The sequence below is a fragment of the Oncorhynchus kisutch genome, linkage group LG3 (assembly GCF_002021735.2).
Source record: "Oncorhynchus kisutch isolate 150728-3 linkage group LG3, Okis_V2, whole genome shotgun sequence".
Lineage (NCBI taxonomy): Eukaryota > Metazoa > Chordata > Actinopteri > Salmoniformes > Salmonidae > Oncorhynchus > Oncorhynchus kisutch.
The window spans coordinates 8757140-8780815 of record NC_034176.2 but is presented as its reverse complement, the minus strand read 5'-3'; the positions used below and the strand labels follow the sequence as shown (position 1 = coordinate 8780815).

Genomic DNA, 23676 nt, shown 5'->3' with positions numbered 1-23676 from the left:
ACATATTTTATTGTACAAGCAGCCTCATGCAATCAGCTGATAGATGCATCTATCGATTACACTGTAAACAGGTGTTACAGTGTCTTAGGCATGAATAATCGCCGACAGCTTTACTGTTCTTGTAAACACGGTAGCCTAAGACTATAGCCTACTTAAAGGTTTCGCTTGCATCAGACGCAGTTTATCTACCACACGCCCACGTTTATCAGAATAAAAGCCTAACAATATTAAACATCCATATTTGATATTTAATGAATTCTTTATATATATCATTCTTTTTTCAACATTATTTAAAACAAATCTGTCTAAACTCACTCCAGTGTGTATTATAGACAGGAGGAAAGCGTCATAGGTTTCTCCTTTTTTGAGTCCCGTTACGCGTGACAATGTCCTCACATTCCAGTTTCTATTTGTTTGGGGAACATTTCTAACATTTGATTGGCTATCGCCGACCCTGCATCCTCGTTCACCTGCTTCCTCGAAATCCAACTATTGGCTCACCAATGTGTCACTATCATCCCGCCTCTAAACTGTCCCTCGCATCTTGTAGAAGCATCAATTGTAGCCTTCTCTTTCCTCTCTTCCACACGGCAGAAAGTACACACTTGAAGTTTAATCGCAGATACAAGAGATACGAGGGATGAGAGCTCGAGAGCAGCCGCACAGAAGCGAGAGTGGAACGTCGCCGACGGGGTCTAACCGGTCCAGAACAACTCGGAGCTTTTAAGCTATTTGCGTGGAAGGGTGGATTTAATCAACGTGGATCACTGAAAAGCATGCACTGAGTTTGAACTGTACTCGCCGCTTGTTTCTAAACTTTCGAGAAAAGGGTGAATATCAGAAAGCTAACGGAAAAGGGTTGGGAAAAGGAGTGCAGTCGGAACACTGGCTACGGGGTTCTACCAGTTTTGGGATGTAGCCAGTTGAATCGGAATGCGTTGTATTTTTGAGGACAAGGTTTTTAGTATAACTGTCGACACGGGTGCAGTTAAATAGGCTACACGGGACATAAGGAGTGCATTTAAACCGAGATTATGACACTAATGGGACATTAATATTTTGCATCAGAACAAGTAATTACATCCCTTCATCTGAACAGTTCGAGCAGAGAATAGTTCGTCAACATGGACACATTACGGATTGCAATGCGAGACGCGTCTCTGGTTTATTCAATGCTTCTTTTGACTTCTTTTTGGAAAGGTAAGAACCGATAGAGGAAAACTTTTGTTCTAGAATAAGTTAGTCTACATATGCACTGTTTTCACGATTTACACAAAATGATTTAGAATTGTATGGCAGCTATTTATTCCACAACTGCGCCCTGTGATTTGCGTGCTCCCCATAGGCTATAATTATTGATGTATTTGATAGCCTATTTACATGACATATCATTAACATATTTGGGAATCATTTGTAGATTCACATGTAGAAATAGCCAGATTGCAACTTTTACAGTATTTAAAAAAACTTTACCTGACTCCTGTTGATTCAGAATAGTGTGTGTGTGTGTGTGTGTGTGTGTGTGTGTGTGTGTGTGTGTGTGTGTGTGTGTGTGTGTGTGTGTGTGTGTGTGTGTGTGTGTGTGTGTGTGTGTGTGTGTGTGTGTGCATGTGTGTGGAAATGACGATCATGATATAATGTAACCTACACCGGAGACGTGAAACACAAGATATGTCCAGAACACCCAATTATTTCGAACGGAAATTTTCATTTTAGGCCTATTTAAAACAAATTCAAATAGGCCCATGACAAATCACTCTGGATTTTTCTGTTACATTGGTTTGGGTTAAGAGCGTTTATTTAAGTCACTAAATTTAGCATGAACATTGGCCATGCGTCGTATGCTATTTTCTCACGTTGTTTTTTAAGCAGTGAACTCACATATAAAATAAAATTGTAAAAATCCTACAATCGTCATTGATACATTGGAGAAATTATTGGAACGTTATTTAATTTGCCAGATTGAGAACTATTTCATGACCGGCGTCAATGAGTAGCCTGCATTGCCATACTAAAATCACATGACGGGTTGTTATCGTTTTTCGGGATAGTTTACGTACATAAATTAATTCCACTTGACCACAGGCCGTACATTGATTGCGTTTAATTTGTCACAACTGTGCAAAATGTTTGACTTGTGCAAGGTAAATGGTTCAGACCGTTGACAGTTGTGTGATGGAGAGGCCAGAGTGCAGGACAGCCTTTGTCCCGGCTTTGAAAAGTAACTGGAGCAACAGAATTTGACTCTGAACAGCTGTGGCGGAGTATCGGTTTATTAACACGCTTGAAGAACAGCTTGGTTAACTCAACCCCGTTGTTTTTTATTAGTCTGACCTAGGCCTATCAACATGACTGTAGTCGCTCCCTTGGCACTTGGAAAAGACCAAGACGGGCCGATCTGCAACAATGCACACTGGAATTTGGTCACATTTCACCTTTGCTGTTAAATTACATCGTATTTATTGGGCGCATGGGAGCACTGCTTCAATAAGGTAATAGTAGCTAAGGCTAGTGGATAATGTTCTGGAAACGAAAGCTGACCTTGCGCGTTGATTTGTGGTAAAGGCCTTCAGTCAAGCGTGTCGCCGCACGGTTCCCACTGTGAATCCCGTTTATTTAGGCTACCACTCTGAACTGAAATGTGAATCTAAGTTTAGTAATATGAATGCTTGAGATACTGGTAAAAAAAAAGGTTTTGCCTTGAATCACAAATGCATAATAGTTTGGAAAATTAATGACACACCAAAAACGTGCGCGTAAAAGCCAATTTGGCAATTGTTGTTAGTTATCTTGCCTTCTTTTTCGGTCAGATTGTATCCAGCATAACATGGATTCAGCTTTATTCATACATTTGTTAGTTTATCAATCAAAGACAATCCATGTGCATCTGCAGAATCCATGTAATTACAGTAGGTAGCCTAATGTCAATGCATATTATATATCTGCAATTGATTGAGAATCGTCAAAGCGGGCCGATCTGCGTCGTCTCCCGGAGGAGCTGATATACCTCGTGTACGGTTTCTGTTTTATCTGAAAATTAATTGCACACACACCTGGTGTCCCAGGTCTATATCAGTCCCCGATTTAGACCCGGGTCAGTCCCTGATTTAGACCTGGGTCAGTCCCTGATTTAGACCTGGGTCAGTCCCTGATTTAGACCTGGGTCAGTCCCTGATTTAGACCTGGGTCAGTCCCTGACTTAGACCTGGGTCAGTCCCTGATTTAGACATGGGTCAGTTCCTGATTTAGACCTGGGTCAGTTCCTGATTTAGACCTGGGTCAGTCCCTGATTTAGACCTGGGTCAGTTCCTGATTTAGACCTGGGTCAGGGATTAATTGTGTTTGAATGCTATACAACAACATTTTACCACCTCGAACCACCATTGTGTACAGTACTATAATTTGACACAAGACAAAGATAAGATTATCTTAATTTGTTTTCCTTCACATTGGCTCAAAGCTCGCAGATTGAACTAGTCAAATGTTTGCACTTCTCAACAGAAGTATAACTGGGCTATTCATTCTCCAAAATATCACACACACACACCACTAGTTACTTTCTGTAGTTAGATCATAAATCCAGACTCTAGATAACAAATTGGATGGAAACATTTTGAAAGTGAAGGAATGTGAAGGAACCCATAACATTAACAGGCACAGAGTGCGTGCCTGTTAAAAACGGCGTTGGACAGACTGTGACCTTCACAATGAACTTTACAGCTGGAATAAGCAACAGTGATATCCCCAGATCCCTTTTACTGCAATACAAATGCCAGGAGGATGCAGTGGTATGTGTGTGTGTGTTTATAATTTGTGGGGAGTAAGGAGAAGCTCACAAACCACTCTTACGGATATCCCGTTTTGTCTCTCAAACAGCAATATTGAAATTGGGACCCACATTTATGTCCATAACACTTATAATATATATATATTTTTTTCTTCATATTTTTATTAAGGATAAAATAAAATGAAGATTCTTTGTTTGGGCTTGTTGTTGCTTTAATATATTATTTTAATATATATATTTTTTATAATGCTAAGTGTGTGACACGAAATGCATCTGTACCACTGAGGTGGTACATCTGGTGTCTAGAGTGGGCAGAGTTTGCAATATTGGTGTGCAGTTTTTTAAAGAAGTGTGTGTGTGTGTGTGTGTGTGTGTGTGTGTGTGTCTGTGTGTTGTACAAGAGGCAGACGTACGATGGAGATAATTCACGGATGAAACATTTGTAGGCCTCAGACTATATTACATATGCATGGAAATGTTCCGGGGCGGAGCTGAGCAAGCATTCTCTTATTTTCCTCTCTCGCAGACGCATTTACAGAGAGAGTGAAGGCATGTCTGTTTACGGAGAGAGTGAAGGCATGTCTGTTTACAGAGAGAGTGAAGGCATGTCTGTTTACGGAGAGAGTGAAGGCATGTCTGTTTACGGAGAGAGTGAAGGCATGTCTGTTTACGGAGAGAGTGAAGGCATGTCTGTTTACGGAGAGAGCGAAGGCATGTCTGTTTACGGAGAGAGTGAAGGCATGTCTGTTTACAGAGAGAGTGAAGGCATGTCTGTTTACGGAGAGAGTGAATGCATGTCTGTTTACGGAGAGAGTGAAGGCATGTCTGTTTACGGAGAGAGTGAAGGCATGTCTGTTTACGGAGAGAGTGAAGGCATGTCTGTTTACGGAGAGAGTGAAGGCATGTCTGTTTACGGAGAGAGTGAAGGCATGTCTGTTTACAGAGAGAGTGAAGGCATGTCTGTTTACGGAGAGAGTAAAGGCATGTCTGTTTACGGAGAGAGTGAAGGCATGTCTGTTTACGGAGAGAGTGAAGGCATGTCTGTTTACGAAGAGAGTGAAGGCATGTCTGTTTACGGAGAGAGTGAAGGCATGTCTGTTTACGGAGAGAGTGAAGGCATGTCTGTTTAGTCTCAAGTGTAATTCCCGTTCTATAGTATTTGGTGAATAAGCTGTACTGAATAACTGTACAATTTACCCTTTCATTTAAAAGAATGGAGTGTATTATCCTGGAAGGGTTCTGTTGTCAGATCGGAAATAGGGAATTGCAACCGGCTGGAGAGATATTGTTTCTTCCACAGTGTACTGAAACAGTCAATTGGATCATTCGTCTATACAGTAAAGGGGATATATCAGCAAATCTCTGATTACGCTGTGTTGCTTGCTCATGTTTATTCACATATTTACATGGAGTGCATTGAACCCATGAACACACACACAGGACTTTTTGGGGACCGAAAATGGATTTCCATTCAAAATCCTATTTTCCCTAAGCGCTAACCCTAACCTTAACTTGAACTCTAACCTTTACCCTATTTCTAACCCTAAACCCCTATGCCTAAAATAGTATTTTTACAAGTGAGGACCAGCAAAATGTCCTCAATTCTCTGAATTTTAGTTGGTTTACCATTCTTGTGAGGATTTCTGGTACTCACAAGTATAGTTAAACGTGTATACACACACCACAACACACCACACCACAACACAACAAAACACCACAACACAACACCACACCACAACACACCACAACACACCACAACAAAACACCACAACACAACACCACAACACCACATCACAACACAACACCACAACACAACACCACAACACACCACAACACAACAAAACACCACAACACAACACCACAACACAACACCACATCACAACACAACACAACACCACAACAAAACACCACAACACAACACAACACACCAAAACACCACAACACAACACAACACAACACACCACAACAAAACACCACACCACAACACAACAAAACACCACAACACCACACCACAACACACCACAACAAAACACCACAACACAACAACACAACACCACATCACAACACAACACAACACAACAACACAACACCACAACAAAACACCACAACACAACACAACACCACAACACCACAACACAACAAAACACCACAACACAACACAACACCACAACACAACAAAACACCACACCACAACACAACACAACACAACACAACACCACAACACAACACAACAAAACACCACAACACAAAGGATACAATTTGGTGGAGGAGAAAAATTGATAAAGTCTGTGCCTGTGGAGGTTAGCCTTGTCTGTTCTAGGGAAACGGCCCACCTGACAGGAGAAATGCTCAGCACTGGGGGCTAGGCAACCCCCTAAACCCACCTCCACCCACCCAACCACCCAGTGTACAGACTTGACATCCAGAATTCGAAGTCCAAATATCCAAATATTCCTCTTGACAGAGAAAGCAACGTGGCTATGTTGACAGAGAAGGACGTGGCTATGTTGACAGAGAAGGACGTGGCTATGTTGACAGAGAAGGACGTGACTATGTTGACAGAGAAAGGACGTGGCTATGTTGACAGAGAAGGACGTGGCTATGGTGACAGAGAAGGACGTGACTATGTTGACAGAGAAGGACGTGGCTATGTTGACAGAGAAGGACGTGACTATGTTGACAGAGAGGGACGTGGCTATGTTGACAGAGAAAGGACGTGGCTATGTTGACAGAGAACGACGTGGCTATGTTGACAGAGAAAGGTCGTGGCTATGTTGACAGAGAAGGACGTGGCTATGTTGACAGAGAAGGACGTGACTATGTTGACAGAGAAGGACGTGGCTATGTTGACAGAGAAGGACGTGGCTATGTTGACAGAGAAGGACGTGGCTATGTTGACAGAGAGAGGACGTGACTATGTTGACAGAGAAAGGACGTGGCTATGTTGACAGAGAAGGACGTGACTATGTTGACAGAGAAGGACGTGACTATGTTGACAGAGGGAGGACGTGGCTATGTTGACAGAGAAGGACGTGACTATGTTGACAGAGAAGGACGTGGCTATGTTGACAGAGAGAGGACGTGGCTATGTTGACAGAGAAAAGGACGTGGCTATGTTGACAGAGGAGGACGTGACTATGTTGACAGAGAAGGACGTGGCTATGTTGACAGAGAAGGACGTGGCTATGTTGACAGAGAAAGGACGTGGCTATGTTGACAGAGGAAGGACGTGGCTATGTTGACAGAGAAAGGATGTGGCTATGTTGACAGAGAAAGGACGTGGCTATGTTGACAGAGAAGGGCATGGCTATGTTGACAGAGAGAGGGCGTGGCTATGTTGACAGAGAAAGGACGTGGCTATGTTGACAGAAAAAGGGCGTGGCTATGTGACCGAGAAAGGGCGTGGCTATGTTGACAGAGAAGGACGTGGCTATGTTGACAGAGAAGGACGTGACTATGTTGACAGAGAAGGACGTGGCTATGTTGACAGAGAAGGACGTGACTATGTTGACAGAGAAAGGATGTGGCTATGTTGACAGAGAAAGGACGTGGGTATGTTGACAGAGAAAGGACGTGGCTATGTTGACAGAGAAAGGACGTGGCTATGTTGACAGAGAAAGGACGTGGCTATGTTGACAGAGAAAGGATGTGGCTATGTTGACAGAGAAAGGACGTGGGTATGTTGACAGAGAAAGGACGTGGGTATGTTGACAGAGAAAGGACGTGGCTATGTTGACAGAGAAAGGACGTGGCTATGTTGACAGAGAAAGGACGTGACTATGTTGTTTAATATCCTCTTTAAAGTGAATGTACTCATAAGTAGCACATTGTGTGTGAGTCTATGGGTCTCTGTGTCTCAAAAGGGAATCTATCTGTGTAAGTGTGCGAGTGTGTTTTAATAATTGACGAAAGAGGCATGTGAGTGTGTGTGTGCGCGTGCGTGTGCGTGAAGTCTGAGTCTATAAGTCATAATTGACGAGAGAGGTCTGTGTGTGTGTGTGTGTATGTGTGTGGCGGCTGGGTCTATAAGTCATGTTTGGGTTTAAGGTGGTGGCAATCAGGGAGACATTTCCCACCAGATTAGCGTCTGTGAAGCCGAGAGGGTAATGAGGGTGATCATTATCATCAATGTCTTAATGAGATAATGACCCAGTTGAGAGAGGAGATGTGTAGGAGAGTCATGCTGCTGTTAGATGCTACCATTCACCATGCTATTCTGATGCTACCATTCACCATGATATTCTGATGCTACCATTCACTATGCTATTCTGATGCTACCATTCACTATGCTATTCTGATGCTACCATTCACCATGCTATTCTGATGCTACCATTCACTATGCTATTCTGATGCTACCATTCACCATGCTATTCTGATGCTACCATTCACTATGCTATTCTGATGCTACCATTAGCCATGTTATTCTGATGATACCATTCACCATGATATTCTGATACTACCATTCACCATGTTATTCTGATGATACCATTGACCATGATATTCTGATGCTACCATTCACCATGTTATTCTGATGCTACCATTCACCATGTTATTCTGATGATACCATTGACCATGATATTCTCCCCTTTCACTTGCTTTCTCAAACACTTTCTCGAGGTACTTGATTCCATTGATCTGTCTCTCCCACTTTCTTATCCCTCACTCTCTCTCTACCTGTCACACACATGCGCTTTTTGTGCATTTTCCTCTCTATCTCTTTATCCTCTCTATCTCTTTATCCGTTCTTTATCCCCTCTATCTCTTTATTATCTCTATCCTCTCTTTATCTTCTCTCTCTTTACCCTCTATCCTCTCTATATCCTCTCTCTCTTTATCCCCTCTCTCTTTATTATTTCTATCCTTTCTTTATCTTCTCTCTCTTTACCCTCTCTATATCCTCTCTCTCTCTATCCTCTCTCTATATCCCCTCTCTCTATATCCTCTCTCTCTCTATCCCCTCTTATCTCTTTATGATCTCTATCCTCTCTTTATCCACTCTACTCTTATTATCTCTATCCTCTCTTTATCCCCTCTATCTCTTTATTATCTCTATCTCTATCTCTTCTCTACTCCTCTTCTCTCCTCTCCTTCTCTCCTTTCCTCCTCTTCCTCCTCCTCTTCTCTACTCTCCTACTCTTCTCTCCTTTCCTCCTCTTCTCTACTCTCCTACTCTTCTCTACTCTCCTCATCTTCCTCCTCCTCTTCTCTACTCTCCTCCTCTTCCTACTCCTCTTTCTCCTCCTCTTCTCTACTCTCCTCCTCTTCTCTACTTTCCTACTCTTCTCTACTCTCATCCTCTTCTCTACTTTCCTCCTCTTCTCTACTCTCCTCCTCTTCTCTACTTTCCTCCTCTTCTCTACTCTCCTCCTCTTCTCTACTTTCCTCATCTTCCTCCTCCTCTTCTCGACTCTCCTCCTCTTCCTCCTCCTCTTTCTCCTCCTCTTCTCTACTCTCCTCCTCTTCTCTACTTTCCTCCTCTTCCTCTTCTCTACTCTCCTCCTCTTCTCTACTCTCCTCCTCTTCCTCTTCTCTACTCCTCCTCTTCTCTACTCTCCTCCTCTTCCTCTTCTCTACTTTCCTCCTCTTCTCTACTCTCCTCATCTTCTCTACTTTCCTCCTCTTCTCTACTCTCCTCCTCTTCCTCTTCTCTACTTTCCTCCTCTTCTCTACTCTCCTCCTCTTCTCTACTTTCCTCCTCTTCTCTACTCTCCTCCTCTTCTCTACTTTCCTCATCTTCCTCCTCCTCTTCTCTACTCTCTTCCTCTTTCTCCTCCTCTTCTCTACTCTCCTCCTCTACTCTCCTCCTCTTCTCTACTCTGTACTGTATACTGACTGTAGCGTGTAGCGTGTAGTGTATACTGACTGTAGCGTGTAGTGTATACTGACTGTAGCGTGTAGCGTGTAGTGTATACTGACTGTAGCGTGTAGTGTATACTGACTGTAGCGTGTACTGTATACTGACTGTAGCGTGTAGCGTGTACTGTATACTGACTGTAGCGTGTAGTGTATACTGACTGTAGCGTGTACTGTATACTGACTGTAGCGTGTAGTGTGTACTGACTGTAGCGTGTACTGTATACTGACTGTAGCGTGTAGTGTATACTGACTGTAGCGTGTACTGTATACTGACTGTAGCATGTAGCGTGTAGTGTATACTGACTGTAGCGTGTAGTGTATACTGACTGTAGCGTGTACTGTATACTGACTGTAGCGTGTAGTGTATACTGACTGTAGCGTGTACTGTATACTGACTGTAGCGTGTAGCGTGTAGTGTATACTGACTGTAGCGTGTAGTGTATACTGACTGTAGCGTGTAGTGTATACTGACTGTAGCGTGTACTGTATACTGACTGTAGCGTGTAGTGTATACTGACTGTAGCGTGTACTGTATACTGACTGTAGCGTGTAGCGTGTAGTGTATACTGACTGTAGCGTGTAGTGTATACTGACTGTAGCGTGTACTGTATACTGACTGTAGCGTGTAGCGTGTACTGTATACTGACTGTAGCGTGTAGTGTGTACTGTATACTGACTGTAGCGTGTACTGTATACTGACTGTAGCGTGTAGTGTATACTGACTGTAGCGTGTACTGTATACTGACTGTAGCGTGTAGCGTGTAGTGTATACTGACTGTAGCGTGTACTGTATACTGACTGTAGCGTGTAGCGTGTACTGTATACTGACTGTAGCGTGTAGATGTACTGTATAATGACTGTAGTGTGTAGTGTGTACTGTATACTGACTGTATCGTGTAGCGTGTACTGTATACTGACTGTAGCGTGTAGTGTATACTGACCTCAGAAGGCTTAGCTTACATGTCTCTGGTATCAGGTCTTATTCTATATCTTTTCCAAATGGGACACACTGTCTTCCCGTACAAAATCCTTACTAAAGTCTCTCATCCTATCATCTGTCTTGGCCCTTAAAACACTCTCTGTTCCCACGTCCAACTCTAGTAAACTGAATCTCTCACATGATTGGTCCACTTTAGTTAAGTGACCGTGTTTAAACTTGTCATTGACTTTAGAGATATGCAGACAAATACAGTCTGAATCTTGAGATGGAACAAATCTTTGTCGGATTATGGCTAAAATAACGTAATAATATCTAAAATGGATACACTAAAGAATTGCCTCTAAAAGCCAACGAAAATAAATGTATCTGCCGGCTATATTGACTAACAGAAGCGTCCCCTCACACCGACCACTCAAGATTTATCCAGTCATTCACTGTCATTATTGTGGGGCGGTGAGAGTAGCTGACTTAACTGCAGAACCAGAATTTTACAAAGCCACAACTGACATCAAGGCATTGGTTTAGTTCATTGGTGAAAATTAGATGAAGATTTAGATGCAAATGTGCTTTATATAATCAGTTTGTTTAACATGAGCGAGACAAGCTTTGCGTGTTTGGCTCTTTCAGCTTCGCCACTTGATGGCATTTGTTCCAGCCTGCCAGAACATGTTATAATGGGCCAAATAAGGCCATCGTGTTAGACTGGGCTTTACAGTGGGCCCAAGAGAGCTGGAGAGAGGAAGCGAGAGAAAAAGGTGGAGAGGACCGATATTTAAAAAATACTATAGCATGTCGGTCCTCTCCTCCTCTTTCTCTCACTTCCTCTCTCCAGCTCTATAAATACTATATTATAAACTGGGTGGTTCCATCCCTGAATGCTGATTGGCTGACACCCGTGGTATATCAGACAGTATACCATGGGTATGTAAAACATTTATTTTTACTGCTCTAATTACGTTGGTAACCAGTTTATAATAGCAATAAGGCACCTCAGGGGTTTGTGGTATATAGCCAATATACCATGGCTAAGGGCTGTATCCAGGCCCTCTGCGTTGCGTCTTGCCTAAGAACAGCACTTAGCCGGGGTATATTGGCCATATACCACACCTCCTCGGGCCTACAAATGTAGTACAAATACTATAGTAATTAATGTCAGGTTTTTGCAGATTGTAGTATTTACAGTTAACTATAGTATAAATACTGTAGGAAAATACAAATGTAGTACAAATACTATAGTAATTAATGTCATGTTTCTGCAGATTGTAGTATTTATTGTAGTGCTTTTGTTGTATTATCTTTGACATAGAAGTGAAGGCTTTCTCGTTCAGTAAACCTACTGGAGAAATAAAACATTTTCCATAACCTGCGGGTAGGACAGATAGTTAGAAACCTGCAGGGAACACAATATACAGTATGGTGTATACTTGGCATGTAGGTTTATCACTTATGGGCAGAACAATTTGGGATATGGGGAGGGGATTGGGCAAGGTATATGTAAATTAAATACTGTATTATTTACTATATTTAAAAAGAAAAGTGTTGTATTTTTTCGGACAATACTGTAGTATTTACTACAGGTTTTTTTGTGTGAATAATACTGTAGTATTCTACAGTATTCTATAACATTCTATAGTAAGTACTATACAATCGAGGGATACTACAGTGTAGTATGTTATTATTCGAGAGCGAGAGAGAGAGAGAGAACTTCCTGTCGTTTTTTAACATCAACAACATTGATCGTTACCACCCCACAGAATTAATTTCAGCACATTCAGAACACCATTCACAGTACCTTTATTACATCTGAGACAAGGATACAGGCTACTCTATAGAAGTCCTTGGCATTGCCTCATTTGATGCTGTTACAAACCAGTTGAATGCTTTACATACAGTAAAAGGTTTGTAAATGTTTACAACCATCTCTCACCTCTGTGAGAGAGTGGAAATACATTTGTGGCAGTTACTGCTGAGCGATTAACCAACAATGTTTTGTGTCCGACGACAGTTCAATTACTTGAACTCAATTTTTTTTTTGGGGGGGGGGGGTGTGAGCCCAATGTGCCGTTTCTCTGGAGAGAAATCATTCATGAGAGAAATCAACTTTAGATCTATGTGGTACGCTGGGCTGAAGGCAGTTATGGTGTTCATTAAAGTCAACTTAGTTCAGCTCATAAACGTGGTAATAAACTAGAATGACCATAATCCATTGCGGCAGTTTTTTCTGGCTTGGACATGGGTCAGAGAGGAAGAGGCGACGCGAGAGGTTTAACGCGTTTCTATTGGCCTATTTTGGACCTAAACTTGTTGGCTGCATTCCCGCCTTTGGGACAACGACTCCCATTGTTGGGGCGGAGACAAGCATCTCGTCATTATATACAGATCTCTAGACAGATCCACTTTTATGCCTGCTACGTTAGGTTAGATACACACAGACCACACACAACACAACGATGAGGGACAGAGACAGTTCGCTAAAGTATGCCTTATCTACTTTGAAGAACTAGTAAAATCAGACAGCTCTGCAGCAGGCTAGCTAAAGACAGTACAGTACAGTATGGGGAGAACAGAGATAATATTGTCTGGCTGACTGCTACTGCCTGAGCAGAGATGAGAGGATGGCTTTTAACGAAGAAAAAAAAAGTCATCATATAAAAGTAATATACGAAAATTGAATATTTTATAGTAATTTCCTATTTCTCCACTCAATATGGACTGTTTTATTTAACTAGGCAAGTCAGAAGAAGTTCTTATTTTCAATGACAGCCTAAGAAATGTGGGTTAAATGCCTTGTTCAAGGGGGAGAACAACAGATTTTTACCTTGTCAGGTTACTAGTCCAATGCTCTAACCACAAGGCTACCTGCCATCCTGACAGAGATATTTTGGCAATTCAATGTTCACTATTTTTGGCTAAATCTCAAAAAAGGAATGATTTAATAATACATTTAATGTTTTTTAAAAAACACCCGGGTCACACTTGTTTTTGGCCGAGTGTTGTTCTGATTGGGAGTCACACTTAGGCAGCCTGTTTTCCACCTGAGTTTGTGGGATCTTGTTTTCTGTTTAGTGTTTCTGCGTGACAGAACTGTGCGCTTTCGTTTTTTGTTATTTTGTTTGAATGTTCTTTGAAATAAAAGTATCATGAACACTTTCCACACTGCGCTTTGGTCCACTCTTCCTACCACCAACGAGAGCCATTACAGATTGTTTAGGGGAGGAAGCAATTAGCGACTTTTAAGAGAGCCAAGAGATGCTCTGGGGTGGCCGATCTCCTTCTCTCTCTCTCTCTGTCTCTCTCTCTCTCTGTCTCTCTCTCTCTCTGTCTCTCTCTCTCTGTCTCTCTCTCTCTCTCTGTCTCTATCTCTCTCTGTCTCTCTCTCTCTCTGTCTCTATCTCTCTCTGTCTCTCTCTCTCTCTGTCTCTCTCTCTCCACTTTAATTAGTCAGGCAAATAACCTCCGCATTATGCTAATGAAGTGTAATTCCGCATATCTTTACCTGAGCTCCACTATCATGATTATTTACTGTGGTAGGAGAATGGGGGTTAGCTCAGTGTTTCTGACTGTGTCCTATTAGCACTGAGGAGGGAGTTAGCACAATACTACAATACTTACTAAAGAATTCTGTAGTAAACTGTAATTTACTGTAGAATACTATATTACACACGGTAGTATCCCTTGATTATGTATATTACTTACTATAGAATGTTGTAGTATGTTGTAGAATACTATAGTAAATACAACAGTATTATCCGCAACAACAACATAAAACATTGTAGTAAATACTACTAAAATGTCCTCAAAAACACTAATAAATACTACATATCCCAATTTGTGCCACCCATATTTGAGAAACCTACATTCCCAAGTATAGACCATATTGTGTTCTATTCAGGATATTCATTCAGCCTACCTACCTACTCTCTCTCTCTCTCTCTCTCTCTCTCTCTCTTTATTTTCTCTGTCTCGCTCTATTTCTCCTTTCTCCCTTTTATACCAAAGATAATAAAACAACACCACTACAGTAAATACTGCAGTATACAAGAATCCGCAAAAACACTCAATTGAATTACTGTAGTATATTCTACAATTTTATTTCACTATAGTATATATACACTATAGTAAACTGTAAATACTACAGCAGTCAAAAATCAAGCAAGGCTTGTCTAGTTAAATAAAGGTTAAACTATTTTGCTGTTTATAAATAAATATTAAGAGCTGCAGATTGGATCTGCCTCTCACGGTCCCCTGCTCTCTCCTTCCTTTCATCTGGTGAGACTGACCAGAGAGAGTGGACACCGTCTTCCAACTCGAGTCGCACCGCATTGGCCTCGAGCATCAATTCATATTGTTCCTATGACCAGAGAAAGTGAAATATTCCATGATATTAAAACAGACACAAGAGCTGCTAATAATAGTCGAAACACTTGGCTACTCATTCATTGCAGCTTCAGCGTGAGTGGAAGTAGAAGCCATTTTATGTTTTGTAATAGTGTTGAATAAAAACAGTGTTTTAAAAAACATAGACATTCATTCTTTGCTGTATTCTTTGACAGTCTCTCTCTGGTCATGGTTTTGAGAGTTCTGGAATCTGAGTTTGCTATCAAACTGAACTGTCCACAGACTGAGCTGTCCACAGACTGAGCTGTCCACAGACTGAGCTGTCCACAGACTGAGCTATCCACAGACTGAGCTGTCCACAGACTGAGCTGTCCACAGACTGAGCTGTCCACAGACTGAGCTGTCCACAGACTGAGCTATCCACAGACTGAGCTATCCACAGACTGAGCTGTCCACAGACTGAGCTGTCCACAGACTGAGCTATCCACAGACTGAGCTGTCCACAGACTGAGCTATCCACAGACTGAGCTGTCCACAGACTGAGCTGTCCACAGACTGAGCTATCCACAGACTGAACTGTCCACAGACTGAGCTGTCCACAGACTGAGCTGTCCACAGACTGAGCTGTCCACAGACTGCGCTGTCCACAGACTGAGCTGTCCACAGACTGAGCTGTCCGATTTAGCCACAGATCTCCCGGTCCTATGGGCAGACAGAGTTTGTATTTTTCAGACAAATGAATACCTTGAAGATCATGTTGACCGGTTGGTGACCACTGTACTACAGTATGCAAAAATACTACAGTGAATAATATAGTCTATAAATACAGTAATACTACAGTGAATACTATAGTGTATAAATACAGTACTACTACAGTGAATACTATAGTGTATAAATACAGTAATACTACAGTGAATACTATAGTGTATAAATACAGTAATACTACAGTGAATAGTGTATAAATACAGTAATACTTCAGTGAATACTATAGTGTATAAATACAGTAATACTACAGTGAATACTATAGTGTATAAATACAGTAATACTACAGTGAATACTATAGTGTATAAATACAGTAATACTACAGTGAATACTATAGTGTATAAATACAGTAATACTACAGTGAATACTATAGTGTATAAATACAGTAATACTACAGTGAATAGTGTATAAATACCGTAATACTACAGTGAATACTATAGTGTATAAATACAGTAATACTACAGTGAATAGTGTATAAATACAGTAATACTACAGTATTTAGACCATAGTATAATATAGCATGTTTTTATTTGTCCCTCTGCTCAGGGGGTTGGTGGAGGAGGAGGGGGAGGCATCCCACCTGCCCTGTGCTCTGAGGCATGAGAATCATGTTGTTCTTGGTTCTTGGCCGCAAAGGCGGCGCTGGTTGTCCTGGTGCCAGTTCCCCGGGGTCGAGACAGTTGACCTCTACTCCATCAGTGGGGGTATGCTGATGGATCTCTCTCCACCGCCAAGTGGACGGCGATGGGGGAGCGGGGAGAGGGGAGGGTTGGGGCACGACGCTCATTAGTGCCCCGCTCCAGAGGCGATTATTTATCGCCGTGGTAACCGTCCTGCCGAGTCACGGCACCCGTGGCCATCCGCCCACGCACCTCCTCCGTCATTCATACGCCCCCACGCTGTACCCTCCCACCACCCTGATGCTTTAGCAGTGACCTTGTGTGTTCTGCTGCCAGTGGTGGCTGGTGAGAATGCAGAAGAGAGGGGAAGATAAGGAGGGAGGAAAACTTTCTCGCTTCACTCACATAAACAGACAGACAGGCAGGCAGACAGACAGACAGACAGACAGACAGACAGACAGACAGACAGACAGACAGACAGACAGACAGACAGACAGACAGACAGACAGACAGACAGGCAGACAGGCAGACAGACAGTCTGTCTAGGGTTGATTTCTCTACCAAATTACCCATAAATAGTCTGTCATATAATAAAAGCATCACATCACTTTCGAACACAAAGCCCACGCATTTCCTCGCACAGTATCTGTTTGCATGTGTTGTTTCTGTGGCACATTCATGTCCATTCATCCTCATTGTCTTAGCCAACCCCGATGAACAATCACATTGCGTCACAAATGGCAGCCTATTTGCTATATTGTTCACTACGTTTGACCACAGGCCCTGGTCTATCTAGGTCCTGGTGTATCTAGGGAATAGGCCCTGGTCTATCTAGGTCCTGGTCTATCTAGAGAATAGGTCCTGGTCTATCTAGGTCCTGGTCTATCTAGGGAATAGGCCCTGGTCTATCTAGGGAATAGGCCCTGGTCTATCTAGGTCCTGGTCTATCTAGAGAATAGGTCCTGGTCTATCTAGGGAATAGGCCCTGGTCTATCTAGGGAATAGGCCCTGGTCTATCTAGGGAATAGGCCCTGGTCTATCTAGGGAATAGGCCCTGGTCTATCTAGGTCCTGGTCTATCTAGAGAATAGGTCCTGGTCTATCCAGGGAATAGGTCCTGGTATATCTAGGGAATAGGTCCTGGTCTATCCAGGGAATAGGTCCTGGTCTATCTAGGGCATAGGTCCTGGTCTATCTAGGGCATAGGTCCTGGTCTATCTAGGGAATAGGCCCTGGTCTATCTAGGGAATAGGCCCTGGTCTATCTAGGGAATAGGCCCTGGTCTATCTAGGGAATAGGCCCTGGTCTATCTAGGGAATAGGCCCTGGTCTATCTAGGGAATAGGCCCTGGCCTATCTAGGGAATAGGCCCTGGTCTATCTAGGGAATAGGCCCTGGTCTATCTAGGGAATAGGCCCTGGTCTATCTAGGGAATAGGCCCTGGTCTATCTAGGTCCTGGTCTATCTAGGGAATAGGCCCTGGTCTATCTAGGGAATAGGCCCTGGTCTATCTAGGGAATAGGCCCTGGTCTATCTAGGGAATAGGCCCTGGTCTATCTAGGGAATAGGCACTGGTCTATCTAGGGAATAGGCACTGGTCTATCTAGGTCCTGGTCTATCTAGGGAATAGGCTCTGGTCTATCTAGGGAATAGGCCCTGGTCTATCTAGGTCCTGGTCTATCTAGGGAATAGGCCCTGGGTCTATCTAGGAAATAGGCCCTGGGTCTATCTAGGGAATAGGCCCTGGGTCTATCTAGGGAATAGGCTCTGGTCTATCTAGGGAATAGGCCCTGGGTCTATCTAGGGAATAGGCCCTGGTCTATCTAGGGAATAGGCCCTGGGTTTATCTAGGGAATAGGGTGCTATTTGGTACGCAGACACCTATAGCGCACTACACACGTCAGTTCCTTCCACCTCAAATCCGACAAGCGACCATCCACGCTCAAGCACCCACTCCAAATCCCATTCTCCCATTCTCCCTCAACCCTCAACCCATCTTCTCTTCCTTCTCCTCGCCATCCGCCATCTTGACGCAACAGCTGACATTTTGCCTCTACGCTCTGCCCAGGGCCCGGCCCCTGACATTTTACTGGACACTAATGGTATTCCACCGCGGGCAGACTACTTCTCCGTTTGGTAATGGCATCTGTCGCTCACCTGTGTCTGTCAGCGTTGGGCGGGCAGCGGGTTGAAGAAGTTAACGTTGTTCGTCTACTGCCTCGAGGGCATGGAGATAGCAGAGTCTGCTTGGCCAAGATAAGGACCCGCCATCATCTGAACACTCACTACCTTTCTCTGTGGTGTTTTACAGTGATGGGAGAGAGAGAGAGAGGGTACCGTATGCTTTCTCCCAGCCCCACAGCATGCTGCTTAAGTGCTGTTTACCCATTAGATTTTCCTCTGAGAGGTAATTAAGGGTTGTATCAGAGAAACGGAGTGATGATTTCATTATTGCTCTCCTGGGCTATGCGTTTGCACTGGGATAGCCTCTCTCTCTCTCTCGCTCGCTCTCTCTCTCTTTTTTTTTCTTCCCAGTGTTTGTGTTTGCATATGAGTGTGGATGGACAGAGGACCTCTTTTGACCCAGCCACTGCTCTGAGATCATCAGTGTACGTGGGCTGAGAAAGGGCTTGGTGCATCGATCCGGTAGGCCTCGTTCTTGTTGTTGGATCTTTAAGGATTAAAGTGTGCCCTTTCTACAACTGCTGAGACCTGCAGACCCCAGCAGAAAGACAGACCCCCTGTTAGAGAGACCTCTGAGACCTGCAGACCCCAGCAGAAAGACATACCCCCTGTTAGAGAAACCTATGAGACCTGCAGACCCCAGCAGAAAGAAAGACCCCCTGTTAGAGAGACCTCTTAGACCTGCAGACCCCAGCAGAAAGAAAGACCCCCTGTTAGAGAGACCTCTGAGACCCGCAGACCCCAGCAGAAAGACAGACCCCCTGTTAGAGACCTCTGAGACCTGCAGACCCCAGCAGAAAGAAAGACCCCCTGTTAGAGAGACCTCTGAGACCTGCAGACCCCAGCAGAAAGACGGACCCCCTGTTAGAGACCTCTAGGACCTTCAAACCCCAGCAGAAAGACAGACCCCCTGTTAGAGACCTGCAGACCCCAGCAGAAAGACAGACCTCCTGTTAGAGAGACTTCTGAGACCTGCAGACCCGAGCAGAAAGAGACCTCTGAGACCTGCAGACCCCAGCAGAAAGACATACCCCCTGTTAGAGACCTGCAGACCCCAGCAGAAAGACAGACCCCCTGTTAGAGAGACTTCTGAGACCTGCAGACCCCAGCAGAAAGACAGACCCCCTGTTAGAGACCTCTGAGACCTGCGGACCCCAGCAGAAAGACAGACCCCCTGTTAGAGACCTGCAGACCCCAGCAGAAAGACAGACCCCCTGTTAGAGAGACTTCTGAGACCTGCAGACCCCAGCAGAAAGACAGACCCCCTGTTAGAGACCTCTGAGACCTGCAGACCCCAGCAGAAAGACAGACCCCCTGTTAGAGAGACTTCTGAGACTTCTGAGACCCCAGCAGAAAGACAGACCCCCTGTTAGAGACCTCTGAGACCTGCAGACCCCAGCAGAAAGACATACCCCCTGTTAGAGAGACCTCTGAGACCTGCAGACCCCAGCAGAAAGACAGACCCCCTGTTAGAGAGACCTCTGAGACCTGCAGACCCCAGCAGAAAGACATACCCCCTGTTAGAGAAACCTATGAGACCTGCAGACCCCAGCAGAAAGAAAGACCCCCTGTTAGAGAGACCTCTTAGACCTGCAGACCCCAGCAGAAAGAAAGACCCCCTGTTAGAGAGACCTCTGAGACCTGCAGACCCCAGCAGAAAGACAGACCCCCTGTTAGTGAGACCTCTGAGACCTGCAGACCCCAGCAGAAAGAAAGACCCCCTGTTAGTGAGACCTCTGAGACCTGCAGACCCCAGCAGAAAGACAGACCCCCTGTTAGAGACCTCTGAGACCTGCAGGACCCCAGCAGAAAGACAGACCCCCTGTTAGTGAGACCTCTGAGACCTGCAGACCCCAGCAGAAAGACAGACCCCCTGTTAGAGACCTCTGAGACCTGCAGACCCCAGCAGAAAGACAGACCCCCTGTTAGAGAGACCTCTGAGACCTGCAGACCCCAGCAGAAAGACATACCCCCTGTTAGAGAGACCTCTGAGACCTGCAGACCCCAGCAGAAAGAAAGACCCCCTGTTAGAGAGACCTCTTAGACCTGCAGACCCCAGCAGAAAGAAAGACCCCCTGTTAGAGACCTCTGAGACCTGCAGACCCCAGCAGAAAGAAAGACCCCCTGTTAGAGAGACCTCTGAGACCTGCAGACCCCAGCAGAAAGACATACCCCCTGTTAGAGAGACCTCTGAGACCTGCAGACCCCAGCAGAAAGACAGACCCCCTGTTAGTGAGACCTCTGAGACCTGCAGACCCCAGCAGAAAGACAGACTCCCTGTTAGAGACCTCTGAGACCTGCAGACCCCAGCAGAAAGAAAGACCCCCTGTTAGAGAGACCTCTGAGACCTGCAGACCCCAGCAGAAAGACGGACCCCCTGTTAGAGACCTCTGAGACCTGCAGACCCCAGCAGAAAGACAGACCTCCTGTTAGAGAGACTTCTGAGACCTGCAGACCCGAGCAGAAAGAGACCTCTGAGACCTGCAGACCCCAGCAGAAAGACATACCCCCTGTTAGAGACCTGCAGACCCCAGCAGAAAGACAGACCCCCTGTTAGAGAGACTTCTGAGACCTGCAGACCCCAGCAGAAAGACAGACCCCCTGTTAGAGACCTCTGAGACCTGCAGACCCCAGCAGAAAGACAGACCCCCTGTTAGAGACCTGCAGACCCCAGCAGAAAGACAGACCCCCTGTTAGAGAGACTTCTGAGACCTGCAGACCCCAGCAGAAAGACAGACCCCCTGTTAGAGACCTCTGAGACCTGCAGACCCCAGCAGAAAGACAGACCCCCTGTTAGAGAGACTTCTGAGACTTCTGAGACCCCAGCAGAAAGACAGACCCCCTGTTAGAGAGACCTATGAGACCTGCAGACCCCAGCAGAAAGAAAGACCCCCTGTTAGAGAGACCTCTTAGACCTGCAGACCCCAGCAGAAAGAAAGACCCCCTGTTAGAGAGACCTCTGAGACCTGCAGACCCCAGCAGAAAGACAGACCCCCTGTTAGTGAGACCTCTGAGACCTGCAGACCCCAGCAGAAAGAAAGACCCCCTGTTAGTGAGACCTCTGAGACCTGCAGACCCCAGCAGAAAGCCAGACCCCCTGTTAGAGACCTCTGAGACCTGCAGGACCCCAGCAGAAAGACAGACCCCCTGTTAGTGAGACCTCTGAGACCTGCAGACCCCAGCAGAAAGACAGACCCCCTGTTAGAGACCTCTGAGACCTGCAGACCCCAGCAGAAAGACAGACCCCCTGTTAGAGAGACCTCTGAGACCTGCAGACCCCAGCAGAAAGACATACCCCCTGTTAGAGAGACCTCTGAGACCTGCAGACCCCAGCAGAAAGAAAGACCCCCTGTTAGAGAGACCTCTTAGACCTGCAGACCCCAGCAGAAAGAAAGACCCCCTGTTAGAGACCTCTGAGACCTGCAGACCCCAGCAGAAAGAAAGACCCCCTGTTAGAGAGACCTCTGAGACCTGCAGACCCCAGCAGAAAGACATACCCCCTGTTAGAGAGACCTCTGAGACCTGCAGACCCCAGCGGAAAGACAGACCCCCTGTTAGTGAGACCTCTGAGACCTGCAGACCCCAGCAGAAAGACAGACCCCCTGTTAGAGACCTCTGAGACCTGCAGACCCCAGCAGAAAGAAAGACCCCCTGTTAGAGAGACCTCTGAGACCTGCAGACCCCAGCAGAAAGACGGACCCCCTGTTAGAGACCTCTGAGACCTGCAGACCCCAGCAGAAAGAGACCTCTGAGACCTGCAGACCCCAGCAGAAAGACAGACCCCCTGTTAGAGACCTGCAGACCCCAGCAGAAAGACAGACCCCCTGTTAGAGAGACTTCTGAGACCTGCAGACCCCAGCAGAAAGACAGACCCCCTGTTAGAGACCTCTGAGACCTGCAGACCCCAGCAGAAAGACAGACCCCCTGTTAGAGAGACTTCTGAGACCCCAGCAGAAAGACATACCCCCTGTTAGAGAGACCTCTGAGACCTGCAGACCCCAGCAGAAAGACAGACCCCCTGTTAGAGAGACCTCTGAGACCTGCAGACCCCAGCAGAAAGACATACCCCCTGTTAGAGAGACCTCTGAGACCTGCAGACCCCAGCAGAAAGAAAGACCCCCTGTTAGAGAGACCTCTTAGACCTGCAGACCCCAGCAGAAAGAAATACCCCCTGTTAGAGAGACCTCTGAGACCTGCAGACCCCAGCAGAAAGACAGACTCCCTGTTAGTGAGACCTCTGAGACCTGCAGACCCCAGCAGAAAGAAAGACCCCCTGTTAGTAAGACCTCTGAGACCTGCAGACCCCAGCAGAAAGACAGACCCCCTGTTAGAGACCTCTGAGACCTGCAGGACCCCAGCAGAAAGACAGACCCCCTGTTAGTGAGACCTCTGAGACCTGCAGACCCCAGCAGAAAGACGGACCCCCTGTTAGAGACCTCTGAGACCTGCAGACCCCAGCAGAAAGACAGACCTCCTGTTAGAGAGACTTCTGAGACCTGCAGACCCGAGCAGAAAGAGACCTCTGAGACCTGCAGACCCCAGCAGAAAGACATACCCCCTGTTAGAGACCTGCAGACCCCAGCAGAAAGACAGACCCCCTGTTAGAGAGACTTCTGAGACCTGCAGACCCCAGCAGAAAGACAGACGCCCTGTTAGAGACCTCTGAGACCTGCAGACCCCAGCAGAAAGACAGACCCCCTGTTAGAGACCTCTGAGACCTGCAGACCCCAGCAGAAAGACAGACCCCCTGTTAGAGAGACTTCTGAGACCCCAGCAGAAAGACATACCCCCTGTTAGAGAGACCTCTGAGACCTGCAGACCCCAGCAGAAAGACAGACCCCCTGTTAGAGAGACCTCTGAGACCTGCAGACCCCAGCAGAAAGACATACCCCCTGTTAGAGAGACCTCTGAGACCTGCAGACCCCAGCAGAAAGAAAGACCCCCTGTTAGAGAGACCTCTTAGACCTGCAGACCCCAGCAGAAAGAAATACCCCCTGTTAGAGAGACCTCTGAGACCTGCAGACCCCAGCAGAAAGACAGACCCCCTGTTAGTGAGACCTCTGAGACCTGCAGACCCCAGCAGAAAGAAAGACCCCCTGTTAGTAAGACCTCTGAGACCTGCAGACCCCAGCAGAAAGACAGACCCCCTGTTAGAGACCTCTGAGACCTGCAGGACCCCAGCAGAAAGACA

General features: G+C 45.5%; 1 protein-coding gene across 1 annotated transcript in view; it reads left to right on the top strand.

Moving 5' to 3' along the window:
• Nucleotides 1-552: 552 nt before the first annotated feature.
• si:dkey-215k6.1 (transmembrane protein 132D) overlaps nt 553-23676 on the top strand; it is a gene marked incomplete in the record, with an annotated part of 450721 nt that continues 427597 nt past the window's right edge. The window contains 1 exon segment of the mRNA XM_031817044.1: nt 553-1200. Coding sequence (XP_031672904.1) covers nt 1125-1200 — 76 coding nt within the window.